A 17,958-nucleotide genomic window follows, 5' to 3' on the forward strand; every position below is an offset into this window, starting at 1 on the left:
ATGTGGGAGGAAACCCGCGCAGACATGGGGAGAACCTACAAACTCCTTACAGACAGCAGCCGGAATTGAACCTGGGTCGCTGGCGCTGTAACAGCATCACGCTAACCGCTGCACTACCGTGCCTGCCCCTACCTGAGCCAGTCCCATTTGCCTGGGTTAGGCCCACATCCCTCCAAACCTTTCCTATCCATGTACCTGTCCAAATGTGTTTTAAACATTGTAACTGTACCCGCCTCTACCACTTCCTCTGGCAGCTCGTTCCACACACCCACCGCCCTGTTTGTGAAGAAGTTGCCCTTCAAAATCTTTAAAATCTTTCCCCTCTCACCTTAAGTTTTAAACTCCCTTACCCCTGTGACCATCCACTTTATGCCCCTCAATAAGATCTTGAGTTAGCTCTAGTAGTGAGAAAGGGTTGATTCGATGATTTGGGGGAAGAGTGATCATAATATGATAATTTATAATAAAAAAATAGTTAGGATGTTTTATTTTCTCCCAGACGGTGTTGAATCGATGGCATTCTCCACTAAAGAGGACTGTGGAAGCTCAGTCTCTGAATGTATTCAAAATAAAGTTTGATATATCTCTGGATATTAAGGGAATCAAAGCGTATGGGGTTAGTGACGATGTTTCTTTCTTAGTTATGATAAAGGGTTTTCAGCCTCGAATACTAACCTATCTTTTCACAGCTGCCGCCTGACCTGCTGAGTGTTTCTAGCATTTCCAGTTTTTATTTCAGACTTCCAGAATCTGCAGTATTTTATTTTAATTTTCCTTCTCGAATGGCATCGGGCACATTCCCCCGTCCACAAGGCACGGGCCAGGAGTGTGACGGGACACTGCCCACTTTCCCGGGATGAGTACATCTCCAATAACTCTGGAGGAGCTCGACACCGTCCAGGACAAAGCAGCCCACTCGATCGGCACCCCATCCTCACCCCCACCCCCACAAACACTCCCTCCCTCCACCACCGGCGCACGGTGGCCGCAGTGTGCACCGTCTACACAACACCCTGTGGTTACTCACCTGGGCTGCTCCGACAGCACCTCCCAAAACCTGCCACCTCTCCGACCGAGGGCAGCGGGGGGGGGGGGCAGGGGACACCACCACCCGCAGGCTCCCCTCCCCCTCACACACACACCGTTCCAACTCAGAAATAGTTCCTTCACCGTCACTGGGTCCAAACCCTGGAGTCCCCTCCCCGACAGCACTGTGGGAGCACCTTCCCCAGAAGGACTGCAGTGGTTTCAAGGGGGCGGCTCACACCCCCACCTTCTCACGGGGCAGTTAAGGATCGGTGATAAATGCTGGTCTTGCCTGTGATACCCAGATCGCAAAACAGTGAATGAGAAAAGCAAAGACAGGGAACAGAGAGACACAGGTAGGAAGAGACAGGAGTGGGTACAAGAAGGCTGCTTCACACAGTAAGAGACGGCACAGTACAGGCACAGATGGGGAGGGCAGACAGAGCGGTGTCTAAAACCAGAGGGGGCATGTGTAGGGTAAGGGGGGGGGAAGAGGTTTGGGGGGATCTGAGGGGGAATTTTTTTCTCCCCCCAGAGAGGCGTCGGGATCTGGAATGCACTGCCTTAGGTGGAGGCAGAGCCTCTCACAGCATTTGCCTGGAGTGCCAAGGCAGAGAAGGCTGCGGACCAAGTGGCGGCAAGTGGGGTGGGCGCGGACGGGTGCGTGACGGGCGGTGCGGACGCGGTGGGCCGAAGGGCCTGCTTCCATGCCGCGCGAGGGCGATGGGGCGCCCGGAGAGCGGCCAGGTGTGGAGAAGCAGACGGGGACAGACGGAAGTCCGTCCGTAACGTAGGCGCGAGATGCGGGAAACACTCGGTGGGTATAGGCAGCGGCTGACAGGTGGCCGCGGACACAGGCAGCGGCTGACAGGTGGCCGCGGACACAGGCAGCGGCTGACAGGTGGCCGCGGACACAGGCAGCGGCTGACAGGTGGCCGCAGGTACAGGTGGTCACGAGTACAGGCAACAGTGACAGGTGAAGTACAAGATAACCAGGGTTTATGCAACAAGTAAGATGTTTAATGTGTCCGTTTTAATTGGAATTTAAATCAGTAGCACCTTTTAATTCCAAGCAAATTAGTGTCTGGGTGAAACACTGAGCCACAGTTTACGTCGAAGTAACACTTAGCCCAACACACTTCCAGTATAACTTACTACACAGAAGAGGATAAAATATTTTAATTGGCATCATCAGAAGTGAACACTCGTCATAAATAATGGAAAATTAGAGACACACTGAAGGAGAGAGATGGACAGAGAGAGACAGCGAGAGGGAGAGATGTTTGGGGAGAATGAGACGAAGAGAAAGAGAGGGCGAAGGAGATGGGGGGAGCAGTGGTTGGATACGAGGAGCGAGGCTGAGCTGAGAGCGAGCGAGCCAGACAGAGACCAGACAGATGCAGTGAGAAACAGAGAGACGGTGAAGGAGGGGGGAGTGAGAGAGATGGAGAGAGCCTGAGAGATGTGGAGATTGAGGGACAGAGAGAGAGAGAGAGAGAGAGAGGAGAGAGAGAGAGAGATGCAAAAAATGTTGGCGAGAGAATGTGCATGGGGGGAGTCACAGACAGAGGGAGAGAGATGCAGAGTATGAGGGAGAGACTTTTTCATAGAGAGAGAGTCAGAGGCAGATGGAGAGAGAGACGCAGAGGATGAGAGTGCATCACACACAGAGCAACAAAGGGAGTGGGGGTGGGGAGAGCTCGGATCCACCAGCATTGCCCCCGCCCCGTTTATTCCTCGACGCTGTCAACATTTGCCCCTCTCAGCCTTGCCCCCTCACTACGGGGGACCAACAGCCCAGCTGTCACAGCCACACACAGTCTGCCGACTCCCCCTGCCCCCCTGACTCACCCCTCCCCCATCTCCCCCTCCCCTACCCTGACACCCTCCCCCTGACTCACCCTTCCCCCCAACTCCCCCTCCCTCCCCTCCCCATTCCCTCTTCTCCCCTCCCCTCCATTCCTCCCCCCTCCCTCCCTTTCCCTCCCTGCCCTCCCCTTCTCTTCCCTCTCCCCTCCCCCTCCCTCCATCTCCCCTCCCTCCCTCTCCCCTCCTCTCCCCCTCCCCTTCCCCCCCTCCTCTCCCCTCCCCTCTTCCCCCTCTCCCTCCCCTCTTCCCCCTCTCCCTCCTCCATCCCCTTTCCCTCCCTCCCCCCCTTCTCCGTCCCCTCCCCTCTCTCCCCTCCCCTCTCCCCTCCCTCCTCCCCCCCTCTCCTCTCCCTCCTCCCCCCTCTCCTCTCCCTCCTCTCCCCTCTCCTCTCCCCCTCCCCCCTCTCGCCCTCCCCCCTTTCGCTCCTCCCCCCTCCACACCCCCCTCACCCCTCCCCTCTCTTCTCTCCTCTCCCTCCTCCCCTCTCCCCCCTCTCCCCTCTCCCCCCTCCCCCTCTCCCCCCTCCCCTCTCCCCCCTCCTCTCTCTTCTCTCCTCTCCCTCCTCCCCCTCCCCTCTCCCCTCTCCCGCTCCCCCCTCCCCCCTCTCTTCTCTCCTCTCCCTCCTCCCCTCCCCCCTCCCCCCTCTCCCTCTCCCCTCCCCCCTCCCCCCTCTCCCTCTCCCCTCCCCCCCCCCCCCTCCCCCTCCCCCCTCCCCTCCCCCCCCTCCCCCCTCCCCTCCCCCCCCTCCCCCTCCCCCCCTCTCTCCCCTCCCCCCCCTCTCCCTCCCCCCTCTCTCCCCCCCCTCTCTCCCCCCTCCCCCCCCTCTCCCCCCTCCCCCCTCCCCCCTCTCTCCCCCCTCCCCCCCCTCCCCCCTCTCTCCCCCTTCCCCCCACTCCCCCCTCCCCCCCACTCCCCCCTCTCTCTCCCCCCCCACTCCCCCCTCCCCCCCACTCCCCCCTCTCTCTCCCCCCCCACTCCCCCCTCCCCCCTCTCTCCTCTCTCCCCTCCCCCCCCTCCCTCCCCTCTCCCCCCTCCCTCCCCCTCTCCTCCCCCCCTCCCCCCCTCCCCCCCTCCCCCCCCTCCCTCCCCTCTCCCCCCTCCCTCCCCCTCTCCTCCCCCCCTCCCCCCCCTCCCCCCCTCCCCCCCCTCCCCCCCTCCCTCCCTCCCTCCCCCCCTCCCTCCCTCCCTCCCCCCCCTCCCCTCCCCTCCCCCCCTCCTCCCCCCCTCCCCCCCTCCTCCCCCTCCCTCCCCCCCCTCCCCCCCCTCTCTCCCTCCCCCCCCCTCCCTCCCCCCCCCTCCCCCCCCCCCTCCCCCCCCTCTCTCCCTCCCCCCCCCTCCCTCCCCCCCTCCCCCCCCCTCTCTCCCCCCCTCCCCCCTCTCTCTCCCCCCCCCTCCCTCCCCCCCTCCCCCCCCCTCCCTCCCCCCCTCCCCCCTCTCTCCCCCCTCCCCCCCTCTCTCCCCCCTCCCCCCCTCTCTCCCCCCCCCTCTCTCCCCCCCCTCCCCCCCTCTCCCCCCCCTCCTCCCCCCCCTCCCTCCCCCCTCTCTCCCCCCTCCTCCCCCCCCTCCCTCCCCCCTCTCTCCCCCCTCCTCCCCCCCCTCCCTCCCCCCTCCCTCCCCCCTCCCTCCTCTCTCCCCCCTCCACACTCCCCTCGCCCCTCCCCTCCCTCCTCTCCCCCCTCCCTCTCGCTCCTCGCCCCGCCCTCCCTCTCCTCCTCCCTCCCCTCGCCCTGCCCCTCCCTCCCCCCGCCCCCTCCTCCCTCCCCTCGCCCTGCCCTCCCCCCGCCCGAACAAGGGGTCGCTGCGGGGTGGGCTGCTCCCCTGCGCTCCCGGGGCTGGAGTCTCGGAACGGGCGACAAATTGCAAGTGCGTCAGTTGAGCGAAGCGTCGGCTGGAGACGGCAGCGTTAACACACAGGCTGGTGGGGAGAGCGCGTCCCTCCCTCCCTCCTTCCCTCCCTCCCTCAGCCCGAACAAAAGTTGTCGATGAGAGAGGGGAGCCGAGGCTGAAGGGGGAGCGAGGGAGAGGAGCCCAGGGCTGTTCCCCCTTCTCCGAGGGCGAGGACACCCCACAGACAGGAGAACGGTGTCGGCGGCGGGCAGGAACAGGTGGGACGACCGCTTCCACTATGGCTTTCACCTTCGCTGCTTTCTGCTACATGCTGACTTTGGTGCTGTGCGCTTCCCTCATCTTCTTCGTGATCTGGCATGTGAGTTAAAAGCAATTCCTTCCCCCCCCCCCCCCCCCCGAATGTCGTTTTTACTGCGCGGCTGACGGTGGTGGAGAGGTGCGGGAGTGTGTGAGAGGGACACGGAGTGTAGGGGATTCTGTCTCAGAGGAGGTGGGGGCGGTGGGTGCATTGTAAAGGCACACACCTCACACCGAAACACACACAGCTGACCGGCACATACTCACTAACACACACACACACACACACACACACACACACACACACACAGGCTACAGAGAGAGAGACACACACGAGAGAGAGAGAGACCTACACATTAGGGAGAGAGAGAGACACACACACACAATAGACATACACACAATAGAGAGAGAGACACACACACACTAGAGAGTGAGAGAGAGACCTACACATGAGAGAGACATACATAGGCTAGAGAGAGCCACACATTTGAGAGAGAGACACACACAAACAAGAGACCTACACATGGAGAGAGAGAGAGAGAGAGACACACACACACACACACACACACACACACACACACACGACCTACACATTAGAGAGAGAGACACACACACGAGACCTACACATTAGAGAGAGAGGGACACACACACACACACACACACACACACACACACACGACACATGCTCACAAAGCCCACGCAGAAACATGGATGTAGGCAGAGGCATAAATGCAATTCAATGCAGGCACACACACGACCCCACGCAGAGACTCTCAGACACATGTATGGACGTCCACAGTGAAACACGCAGACATATATGACCCCAGACGGAAACACACAGGAACAAGACACACAACACAGAATGACACACGTACGTCCCCACGGAGCGTAGATCCACACTAGGGCGCACACCCACAGATGTATACACCCAGACAAATTCGCACAGAGACCGAGATACGTACACACAGACACAAACATATAGGCGTAAAGATACATTCACACACACACACACACACACACACACAACCCTGTGCGTGCACACAGGCACAGACACACACATTCAAAACCCACACACGCATACCTTCAGAAACATATTTACAGAAGCACAAATACATGGAGTGATGCATTCAGATACAAATCCCTCTCCCTCTCTCTCTCTCTCTCTCTCTCTCTCTCTCTCTCTCAATCAATCTCTCTCTCTTTCTCTCTCTCTCTCACACACACACGCTGCATTCAGACAGTCACCAGCACGACCCACACCATCACACAGACGTCGGAATTAGCTGCTTGGGGAGCAGGCACCAAGCCGTTTGTTTTATTTGCAGCTAATATCTCTGCTCTGTAAGAGGTGAGTTCTGAGTTGTCATGGCAACAGCCTCTGTTTACAGCGTGCATAGGTTACAGCTCTCCCTTGCTAATGGATTAACTCACCTCCTGCCTTGTTCCCCCTCACATTTGCTGAACAGCTTTGCAGGATTCCAGTGCAAGGCTAGATGTTTAATCACTAGGAACCCCACCCCCCCACCCCCATTGCTAAAACCCACCCGATGGCGGAGGGCGTGATTTAATGCTGAGGTGCAATGGGGAGCACTTGCAGCAGAGCAGACTGATGAGCAGCCAGGTCAGAAATGAACATTTGTCCTGTGTGAATCCAGAGGTTTTAGTGGTGGCTGCTCGTTTGACCTGGGGGATGGGTCTGTCTCTCTCTCTCTCACACACACACACACACACACACACACACACACACACACACACACACACACACACCCTGTAACTGAACCACACACAGAAATACCTGCATAAAGGAAACGTTTGATGTCCCTGGGCCTGTACTCGATGGAGTTCAGGATGAGGGGGGAATCTCATTGAAACTTACCGGATACTGAAAGCCCTGGATAGAATGGACGTGGAGAGGATGTTCCCATCAGTGGGAGAGTCCAGGATCCGAGGGCACAGCCTCAGAATGAAGGGACATCCCTTTAGAACTGAGATGAGGAGGAATTTCTTCAGCCAGAGGGCGGTGAATCTGTGGAATTCGCTACCACCGAGGGCTGTGGAGGCCAAGTCATTGGGTGTATTTAAGGCCGAGATCGATAGGTTCTGGATTGGTAAGGGGGTTAAGGGTTACAGGGAAAATGGGATTGAGGAAAAAAATCAGCCATGATCGAATGGCGGAGCAGACGATGGGCTGAATGGCCTAATTCTGCTCCTATGTCTTATGGTCTTATAAACACATACATGCATGTCCATAGACAGACCTCACACTATGTACGGAATGATCTGTCCGGATGACACACAAACAAAAGCTTTTCACTGTATCTCAGTACACGTGACAATAATAAACTGATTTCAATACACAGATATCCTTGGCAGATAAGGTAAATGGGAATCCTGAGAGATTGTACAAGTATATTAGGAGCAAAAGGGAAACCAGGAAGACAAAGGCCCCCTCATGGATCAGTGTGGTCATCTATGTTGAGTCATGGAAGATGGGCGAGGTCTTAAATGAATATTTCTCGTCTGTATTTACTGTGGCAAAGCTCGGGAATTCACGGAAGAGAACAGTGATGTCCTGAAGCATATCGATATTACAAAAGAGGAGGTGTTGGCAGTATTGAGATGAATAAAGGTGGATAAATCCCCGGGGTCTGACCAAGTGTGTCCTTGGACATTGTAGGAAGCAAGGGAAGAAATAGCTGGAGCCCTGGCAGAGGTACTTGAATCTTGGTATTGGTATCGGTTTATTATTGTCACTTGTACCGAGGTACAGAGAAAAACTTGTCTTGCATACCGATTGTACAGGTCAATTCATTACACAGTGCAGTTACATTGAGTTAGTACAGAGTGCATTGAGGTAGTACAGGTAAAAACAATAACTGTACAGAGTAAAGTGTCACAGCTACAGAGAAAGTTTAGTGCAGGTAGACAATAAGGTGCATGGTCACAAGGTAGATCGTGAGGTCAGAGTCCATCTCATTGTATAAGGGAACCGTTCAATGGTCTTATCACAGTGGGGTAGAAGCTTCTTTCGCCACAGGTGAGGTACAGGAAGACTGGAGGGTGGCTAATGTTGTGCCTTTATTTAAGAAGAGCTGCAAGGAATGAGCCAGGGAACTACAGGTCGGTTAGCCCAACATCGGTGGTGGGAATGTTACTGGAGGGGATTCCGAGGGACAGGATCTACCAGCATTTGGAAAGGCAGGGACTGATCATGGATAACCAGCATGGCTCTGCGCGTGGGAGATCGTGTCTCATGAATTTAGTTTTGAAGGGGTGACCAAGAGGGTCGATGAGGGTGGGGTGGTAGATGTCATCTACGTGGACAGGAGCAGGGCTTTTGACAAGGTCCCGCATGGTAGACTGGTCTGGGAGGTGAGATCACATGGGGTCCAGGGTGGGCAATTGTCTTGGTGGAAGGAGTCAGGAGATGGTTGTCATTCAGACTGGAGGCCTGTGACCCGTGGTGTGCCGCAGGGATGGTGCTGGGTCCTCTGCTGTTCGTTATATTTTGATGAATGATTTTGATGAGTTTATAGGTGGCATCGTAAGTCTGTGAATCGGAGGTGCGATGGACAGTGAAGAAGGTTGTCCGGAGTTCAACCCGGATAAGTGTGATGTCATACACTTCGGGAGATCGCATTTGAAGGCAGAATACAAGGTTAATGGCAGGACTCTTAGCAGTGTGGAGGAACAGAGGTATCTTGGGGTCCACGTCCATAGATCCTTCAAAGTTGCCGCGCAGGTTGATAGGGTTGTTAAGAAGGCGTATGGTGTGTTGGCCTTCATTGGTCGGGGTATTGAGTTCAAAAGCCGCAAGGTGATGTTGCAGCTCTATAGAACTCTGGTCAGACCACACTTGGAGTATTGTGTTCAGTTCTGGTCGCCTCATTATAGGAAGGATGTGGAAGCTTTAGAGAGGGTGCAGAGGAGATTTACCAGGATGTTGTCTGGATTGGAGAGCATGTCTTATGAGGATAGGTTGAGCGAGCTAGGGCTTTTCTCTTTGGAGAGGAGGAGGATGAGAGGTGACTTGATAGAGGTGTACAAGATGATAAGAGGCATAGATCGAGTGGACAGTCAGAGACTTTCCCAGGGCGACAATGGCTAACAGGAGGAGACGTAATTTTAAGGTGATTGGAGGAAGGTGTAAGGGGGATGTCAGGGGTAAGTTTTACACAGAGAGTGGTGGGTGCGTGGAACGCACTGCCGGCAGAGGTTGTGGGGGCAGATACATTCGGGACATTTAAGAGACTCTTAGATAGACGCATGAATGATAGAGAAATGGGGGGCTATGTGGGAGGGAAGGGTTGGATAGATCATAGAGCAGGATAAAATGTCAGCACAACATTGTGCACTAAAAGGGCCTGTACTGTGATGTAGTGTTCTATGTCTGAGGTTGCAGCGGGATCTGGATCAACTGGGAAAAATGGGCTAAGGAATGGTGGATGGAATTTAATTCGGACAAGTGCAAAGTGATGCAGTTTGGGAAGTTAAACCAGGCAGGACTTGCACAGTAAATGACAGGGCCCTGGAGAGTGTGATAGAACAGAGGGACCTGGGGGAACAGCTACATAGTTCCCTGAAGTCGGTGACACAGATAGACAGAGCAGTGAACAAGGTGTATGGCACACGATAAACACGATGGCACTGGAGGAACTCAGCGGGCCAGGCAGCATCCGTGGACAAAAGCAGGTGGTCAACGTTTCGGGGTCAGGACCCTTCTTCAGGACTGAAGATAGGAAAAGGGGAAGCCCGATATACAGGAGGGAAAAGCAGGGCAGTGATAGGTGGACAGGAGAGGGGAGGCGGGGTGGGCACAGGGTGGTGATAGGTAGATGCAGGTAAGAGACAGTGATAGGCAGGTGAGGGGGGGGGGAGGAGGGGAGAGCAGATCCACCGGGGGGATGGGTCACAGGTAAGGAGAGAGAGGGGAGAAAGGCTCAGAAAGGGAAGAAGAGAAGAGACATGGGTGGGGGGGGCGGTGGGGAAGGGGGGGGGTGGGGATTACTTAATGTGGGAGAATTCAATGTTCATGCTGTTAGGCTGCAAGGTTCCGAGACGGAAAGTGAGCTGCTGTTCCTCCAGTTTGCACTCGGGATTCTCCTGGCGGTGGAGGAGGCCGAGGACTGACATATCTGTGATAGTGTGGGAGGGGGAGTTGAAGTGACCGGCAACGGGGAGATACAGATCGCGGTTACGGACGGAGTGCAGGTGTTCCGTGAAACAGTCACCTAGTCTGCGTTGGGTTTCACCGACGTAGAGGAGGCCACACTGGCATGCTGGCCTTCATCGGATGGGGCACTGACTACAAGAGTTGGGATGTCACGTTACAGTTGTACAGGACGTTGGTGACTGCACCTGGAGTATTGTGTGCAGTTCTGGTTGTCAGACTATGGGAAGGATGTGATTAAGCTCGAGAAGGCGTGGAAAAGATTCACAAGGAGATATATGGAGAGACCGGACGGGCCGGGACTGTTTTCCCTGGAGCGAAGGAGGCTGAGGGGTGAGAGGTTTATAAAATCATGAGGGGCAGAGATAAGATGGATGGTCACAAGTCTTTTCTCCAGGGTAGGGGAGTCTAGAACTACAGGACACAGGTTTAAGGTGAGAGGGGGAAGATTTAAAAAGGGACCTGAGGGGCAAGTTTTTCCCACAGAGGGTGGTGGGCGTGTGGAACGAGCTGCCAGAGGAAGTGGTAGAGTCCTGATGACCAGTCCTGATGAAGGGTCCCGACCTGAAACGTCGACTGTCCATTTTCCTCCATAGATGCTGCCTGACCCGCTGAGTTCCTCCAGAGCTTTGTGTGTTTAAAGGACACTTGGACAGGTACGTGGATAGGAAAGGTTTAGAGGGACATGGGCCAAATGCAGGGAAATGGGGCGAGCTCAGGAAGGCACCTTGGTTGGCATGGACAGGTTGGGCTGAAGGGCTTGTTTCCGTGCTGTATGACTCTATGACACATAGGTATACATGCACATGGAACACATACATGAATGCATATAAACACAAATACCCTTACATACAATGGCACACACGTGCACATAGATCTGCCTGCATGTATGTATGTGGATATCTATACATATAACACGCACATACATGGGCATACAGACACATACACGCACACAGATACACACAGACACATACCTGAACACACACAGGCAAATGCAAACCCTTCTGCTTGTATACACTCCTGTATATATGTGTACAGGTAAAGAAAGAAACACGTGAACATAGAAAGATTAACTAACACACACACACACACACACACACACACACACACACACACACACACACACACACACACACACACACACCTATAGAGATACAAATAAGAATTAGGGGGGGATTTCATTGAAACAAATAACATCCCAAAGGCTCGGGTCAGGGTGGGCGTTTCCTGTTGTTGGAAATTCCAGAACCAGGGGTCACTGTTTATCAATGAGGGGTTGCCTGTTTGAGGCAGGGATGAGCAGAATTTTTCTTTCCCCTCTAAGAGGGCCGTGAATCTTTGGAACTCTCTTCCAAGAGTTCTCCCTTGCAGAGTCTTTAAGGTAGAGGTGCAGAAACAGGCCCTTCAGCCCACTGAGTCTGTGCCGACCACCAAGCAGCCATTTATATAATCCTACGTTAATCCCATTTTATTGCCCCCACATTCCCATCAACCCCCCCCCCCAGATCCTACCCCCTCACCCACACACTGCGGGGGGGTGGGGGGGGTGATGAACCCGCACGTCGTTTGCCGTTAGGATGTGGGAGGGAACCAGAGCACCCGGGGGAAACCCACACGGTCACAGGGAGAAGGTGCAAACTCGACACACACACACACACACACACACACACACACACACACAGCGCTGGGGGTTGGGATCAAGCCCGGGTCTCTGGTGCCGTGAGGTAGCAGCTCTTCCCGCTGTGCCACCGTGCCTTTTTGTTATATGAGGTGGTGAAAGGTTACCTGCCAGGGGTAGGTGGAAATGAGGTTACAGCCGCAGTTTAATTGAATGGCAGTCTCGAAGGGCTGAATGGCCTCTTGGTAAATTAGTTTATTATTGTCACATGTACCGAGGTACAGTGAAAAACTTTGTTTTGCATGCCATCCATACAGGTCATTACAACAGTACATTGAGGGAGTACAAGGGAAAACAGTAACAGAACGCAGAATAAAGTGTTACAGCTACAGTGAAAGTGCAGTGCAGGCAGACAGTAAGGTGCAAGGTCATAACAAGGTAGATTGTGAGGTCAAGGGTCCATTTTAGTGTATGAGAGGTCCATTCAAAAGTGTTATAACAGCGGGATAGAAGCTGCCCTTGAGCCTGGCGGTACGTGCTCTCAGGATTTTGTATCTTCTGCCCGATGGGAGGGGGGAGAAGAGAGAATGTCCCGGGTGGGTGGGGTCTTTGATTATGCCGGCTGCTTCACCGAGGCAGCGGGAAGTGTAGACAGAAGCCTCCAGAGAAACAAAGGTCTGCAGATGCTGGAATCTAGATGAAAAACACGACGATGCTGGAGGAACTCAGTGGGCCAGGCGGCATCCGTGGAGAAAAGCAGGCGGTCAACGTTTCGGGGTCAGGGCCCTTCTTCAGGACTGAAGATAGGAAAAGGGGAAGCTCGATATATTGGGGGGGGGAGCAGAGCAGTGAGAGGTGGACAGAAGAGGGGAGGCGGGGTGGGCACAGGGTGGTGATAGGTAGATGCAGGTAAGAGACAGTGATAGGTTCGGGGGGAGGAGGGGAGCGCAGATCCACCGGGGGGGGGGGGGTGACAGACAAGAAGAGAGAGGGTAAAAGAGGCTAGGAAAGGGAAGAAGAGGCATGGGGGGGGGGGAGTGTGGGGAAGGGGTGTGGGGATTACCTAAGGTGGAAGAATTCAATGTTCATACCATCAGGCTGCAAGGTTCCGAGATGGAAAATGAGGTGCTGTTCCTCCAGTTTGCACTTGGAATTCTCCTGGCAGTGGAGGAGGCCGAGGACTGACATATCAGTGATAGTGTGGGAGGGGGAGTTGAAGTGACCGGCAACGGGGAGATGGAGGTCACGGTTACGGACAGAGCGCAGGCGTTCTACGCAGGAGCCCTCGGCCTCCTCCACTGCCAGGAGAAGTCCAAGCGCAAACTCTGTGCCCTCCCGATGCACGGACTCGAGGTTCCCAGTCCCACCCCCCATGTCGAGCGGTGGCGGCAGGGAGGGCAGAGATTCCCAGCAGTCCGAGGGGAGGGAGCACCTCCTCATCCTCGAACCTTCACCTCTTTCCGCCCGGTGACCCCCCCCTCCCCCCCCCCCCCCCCCCCCCCCCCCTTCCCAGGGGAGAGCTTGGAGTCCGGTGTGTGAACGATGTGGTCTGCTCTACACTGCCGGCAGAGGGTAACTGGGACCTCAGTGCAGGGAGTGGGACGGGGCACCGATGACAGTTCAAATCCCCCCTCGCTGTGGATTTGGAGGATTTTGCGGAGGGGTTGCAGGAGGTTCACGTGGGTGGGGAGACACTTGTGCCCTCGAGACTGCCTCAGTTTTCAGCTGACGTGTGGCTGAGTGAGGAGGACCGAGGTCCCGCTGACTGTGGACTGAGCCGGACACCCTGGCGTGCCCACAGGCTGCCCAGGTGTCGACCTAGGGCTCCGAGACAGAGCAGGGGGGGGGTCAGATTGGGGGAGGTGGGTGGGGGGGGTGGGGCAGGGGTGAGGGTCAAGCTCTCCGGGTCTCTCACTCGCTGCCTGGAAATGAGTGCGGGAGGAAGGGGAAAGTAGAGTTTGATAGGAGCCACCAGGCAGGGATTGAGGAGGGAGGGGGGACGGAGGGAGGGAGGGGGGACGGAGGGAGGATGGATGAAGGGAAGGAGTAGGGAGGAAGTGGAGTGAGGGGGAGAGGAGGGTGAGAGGGAGGGCAATAGAGGAGGGAGAAGGGGAGATGGGATTTAGGAATGGAGGGGGGCAGTGGGGGACAGGAAGAGGGAGGTAGAAAGAATAGAGAGAGAGAGAGAGAGGGAGGAGAGGAGATGGAGTGGAGTTGAGAGAGGGAGATGAAGAGCAGAGAATGTGCTAAGCAGCTGTGGTCCCCTCCCATTCTCTGTCTGAACAGTGTTTCCATGGCAGCCTTAAAAGGGCAACACTGCCATGTCGTGTGATTTTTTTAAAAAAGTGGGCCTGGGACTGAGGCGTGGGGCCCGCTCGTGTTACTTGGGATTCCGTGCGTGCCAGCAAACATTCTGGGATGAGCTTTTCCCGGGAATGTCTGGGTGCCGGTGCCTCTGGGCCCACGCTGCTTCTCTGGGGGACTGATCTTTGAAACGCCGGCAGTATTGGAGTCAAAATGTCCTCTGCATTACCCCTCCCTCCCGCACCCCCCCCCCCCATTGCTGCCTCTCCCGCGGCGTGGAGCTCTCCTCACCCCCACCATCACCCCCCTCACCACCCCTCCTGCGGCGCGGAGCTCTGCCCTCCCCCCATCGCCGCTCTTCCTGCAGGCCACCCCTCCCACAGCGCACTACTCCCCCTGTACGGCGCTGGAATTTTGTCTGGAGTTTTGCGGCTTAATGCGGCTGTAGTGCGTGACCTTCGGACTTCGGGGAGAGGGAGGAGGTGAGGCACAGCCTGTTAGCACGGACAAGGTTGGTGCCAGGTAGAGACCTCACAGGGCATAAACTTCCCATCTCCCCTCAACTGAGACAACGGACAAACCACTGTCACGGGATGGGTTCCCTCGAGCTCATTTCTCTCTACCCCTCGACATTGTAGGGACCTTGACTAGTTAGAATCATACAGAAACGGGACCTTCATCCTCCCCTACCCTTCCTGACCCTGATGCTATCTACACCGGTCCCATTCACCTGCGTTTGGCCCATATCTCTCTACACCCTTCCTAACCAAGTACCAGGCCAAATGCCTTTTAACTGTTGTAAGTGTATCTGCCTCCACCACCTCCTCTGGCAGCTCGTTCCACATAACCCCCACCCTCCGTGTGGAAAAACCTACCCCTCAGATTTCTCCCCCTCACTTTAAACTTGTGCCCTCTAGTTCCAGACTCCCTTACCCTGGGGAAAAGACTGTCTATGCCCCTTGTAATTTTATAAAGCTCTGTAAGGTTTCTCAGCCTTTGATGTTCCAGTGGGAATTAACCCAGCTGACCCAATCTCTCCTTATAACTACATCCCTCCATTCCAGACAACTGGTGAATCTCTTCCGCACTCTCTACTGCTACCACATCCCTCCTGTAGTGTGGTGACCAGAACTGTGCACAATACTGTAAGTGTGGTCTAACCAATGTTCTGTGCAGCTGCAATATGATATCCCAACTCTTAGACTCGATGCTGCTGCCTGTGAAGGCAAGCATACCAAATGCCTCTTTCATTACCCTATCTACCTCTGTTGCCACTTTCAGGAAGCATGAATTTGCGCCCCAATATCCCTCTGCACAAAAATGCACCCCGCCATTTACTCTATATGTCCTGGTCATTGACTTCAGGAAAGGGGGTGGTGTACATGCGCCTGTCTACGTCAATGGTGCTGAGGTCGAGAGGGTCGAGAGCTTCAAGTTCCTGGGAGTGAACATCACCAATAGCCTGTCCTGGTCCAACCACATAGACGCCACGGCCAAGAAAGCTCACCAGCACCTCTACTTCCTCAGGAGGTTAAAGAAATTTGGCATGTCCCCTTTGACCCTCACCAATTTTTATCGATGCACCATAGAAAGCATCCTATCTGGATGTATCACGGCTTGGTACGGCAACTGCTCTGCCCAGGACCACAAGAAAATGCAGAGAGTTGTGGACACAGCCCAGCGTGTCACGGACACCAGCCTCTCCTCCTTGGACTCTGTCTTTACCTCTCGCTGCCTTGGTGAAGCAGCCAGCATAATCAAAGACCCCACCCACCCGGGTCATTCTCTCTTCTCTCCTCTCCCATCAGGCAGAAGATACAGGAGCCTGAGGGCACGTACCACCAGGCTCAAGGTCAGCTTCTATCCCACGGTGATAAGACTATTGAACGGTTCCCTTATACGTTGAGATGGACTCTTGACCTCACAATCTACCTGTTGTGACCTTGCACCTTATTGTCTACCTGCACTGCACTTCCCTGTAGCTGTGACACTTTACTCTGTATTCTGTTATTGTTTTTACCCTGTATTACCGCAATGCTCTGTATAATGAATTGACCTGTATGATCGGTATGCAAGACAAGTTTTTCACTGTACCTTGGTACAAGTGACAATAATAAACCAAACCGACACCGTACATAAGTACATTGAGGCCGTAAAAAGAAAACAATGCAGTGCTCGATAGCGTGGATGCAGGGATGATGTTTTTCCTGGATGGGAACAGGAGGGATGTAGTAGCAGTAGAGAGAGTGCAGAAGAGATTCACCAGTTGTCTGGAATGGAGGGACGTAGTTATAAGAAGAGATTGGGTGGGCTGGGTTTGTCCTCCACTAATATACCAATACCTAGCGGAATTTGATGCCCCAAAGCATCCGGATTAAATTCCAACTGCCACCACTCTGGCCGACTTTCCAGCTGATCTATTATCCCCCTGTATCCTTGGACAGCCTTCTTTGCTATCTGCGACTCTACTGATTTTCATGTCGTTTGCAAACTTGCTAATCAGACCATTGCTAATCAGACCACCTACATTCTCATCCAAGTCACTTTTACACATTACAAACAGCAACAGTCCCCAGCAACCTGGGCTCAATTCCGGCCACTGCCTGTGAGGAGTTTGTACGTTCTCCCCGTGTCGGCGTGGGTTTCCTCCGGGTGCTCCGGTTTCCTCCCACATTCCGAAGACGTACGGGTTAGGAAGCTGTGGGCATGCTCTGTTGGCGCCGGGAGCGTGGCGACACTTGCGGGCTGCCCCCAGAACACTCGACGCAAAAAAAGATGCGTTTCACTGTGTGTTTCGATGTACATGTGACTAATAAAGAGATCTTGTCTTCCCTTTGACCCATCCCCCGGTGGATCTGCTCTCCCCTCCTCCCCACCCCCCGCACCTGCCTATTACTGTCTCTTACCTGTATCTACCTATCACCACCCTGTGCCCACCCCACCTCCCCTCTTTTGTCCACCTATCACGGCTCTGCTTTCCCCCCCCCCCCCCCCCCCCCCATATATCGGGCTTCCCCTTTTCCTATCTTCAGTCCTGAAGAAGGGTCCTGACCCTGAAACATTGACCGCCTGCTTTTCTCCGCGGGTGCTGCCTGGCCTGCGGAGTTCCTCCAGCATCGTCGTGTTTTTCATCCAGGTTCCAGCATCTGCGGTCCTTTGTCTCCCTGTGGTACACCACTGGTTACAGACTTTCAGTCAGGAAAACACTCATCCACCACTCCCCTGCCTTCTATCACCAAGCCAGGTTTGGAAACAGTTTGCCACCATTTCTCTGTGCCTTAACATTCTGGACCAGCCTGCCTTGTCAAAAGTCTTATTGAAGTCCACGTATAGCACATCTATCACCCTGCCTTCATCAATTTTCTTGGTTACCCCCTCAAAACAAAACTCACTCAGATTTGTGAGACGTGATTTCCCCTGCACAAAACTGTGCTGACTCCTAATCAGTTCCAAGTGAACAGAAATCCTGTCCCTCAGAACCCTCTCCGACAACTTCCCTACCATGCTCACCGGCCTGTAGTTTCTTGGTTTGTCCTTTTACTGTCCTGTTTTGAACAAGGGAACAGCATTAGCTGTTCTCCAGTCTGCTGGTACCTCACCTGTGGCTAACGAAGATGCAGAAATCTTCATCAGAGCCACAGCATATTCCCATGTTTCCCTTCGAATCCTTGGATAGACTCCATCCGGCCCTCGGGATTTATCCAGTCTACTGTGTACCAAATATTTCTAACACTTCCCCCTTCCTGATGTACAGATGCTCTAGAATGTCAGTGTACCCCTCTCCTACCTCCATATTGTTTCCCCCCCTGCGGTGAACACCAAAGAA

At 54.8% G+C, this 17,958-nt stretch overlaps 1 protein-coding gene across 2 annotated transcripts in view; it reads left to right on the plus strand.

The window, feature by feature from the left end:
• The first annotated feature begins 4,651 nt into the window (after window positions 1–4,651).
• The window catches only part of cnih2 (cornichon family AMPA receptor auxiliary protein 2), a 66,016-nt gene continuing 52,709 nt past the window's right edge, over window positions 4,652–17,958 (plus strand). For both annotated transcript variants that reach the window (XM_052045068.1, XM_052045067.1), the window contains exon 1: window positions 4,652–5,101. In XM_052045068.1, the coding sequence (XP_051901028.1) occupies window positions 5,021–5,101 (81 nt within the window). In that variant the 5' untranslated portion in view covers window positions 4,652–5,020. The remainder of the gene's footprint in view (window positions 5,102–17,958) is intronic.

The sequence above is a fragment of the Pristis pectinata genome, chromosome 38 (genome assembly GCF_009764475.1).
Source record: "Pristis pectinata isolate sPriPec2 chromosome 38, sPriPec2.1.pri, whole genome shotgun sequence".
In the NCBI taxonomy this organism is placed as follows: Eukaryota; Metazoa; Chordata; class Chondrichthyes; order Rhinopristiformes; family Pristidae; genus Pristis; species Pristis pectinata.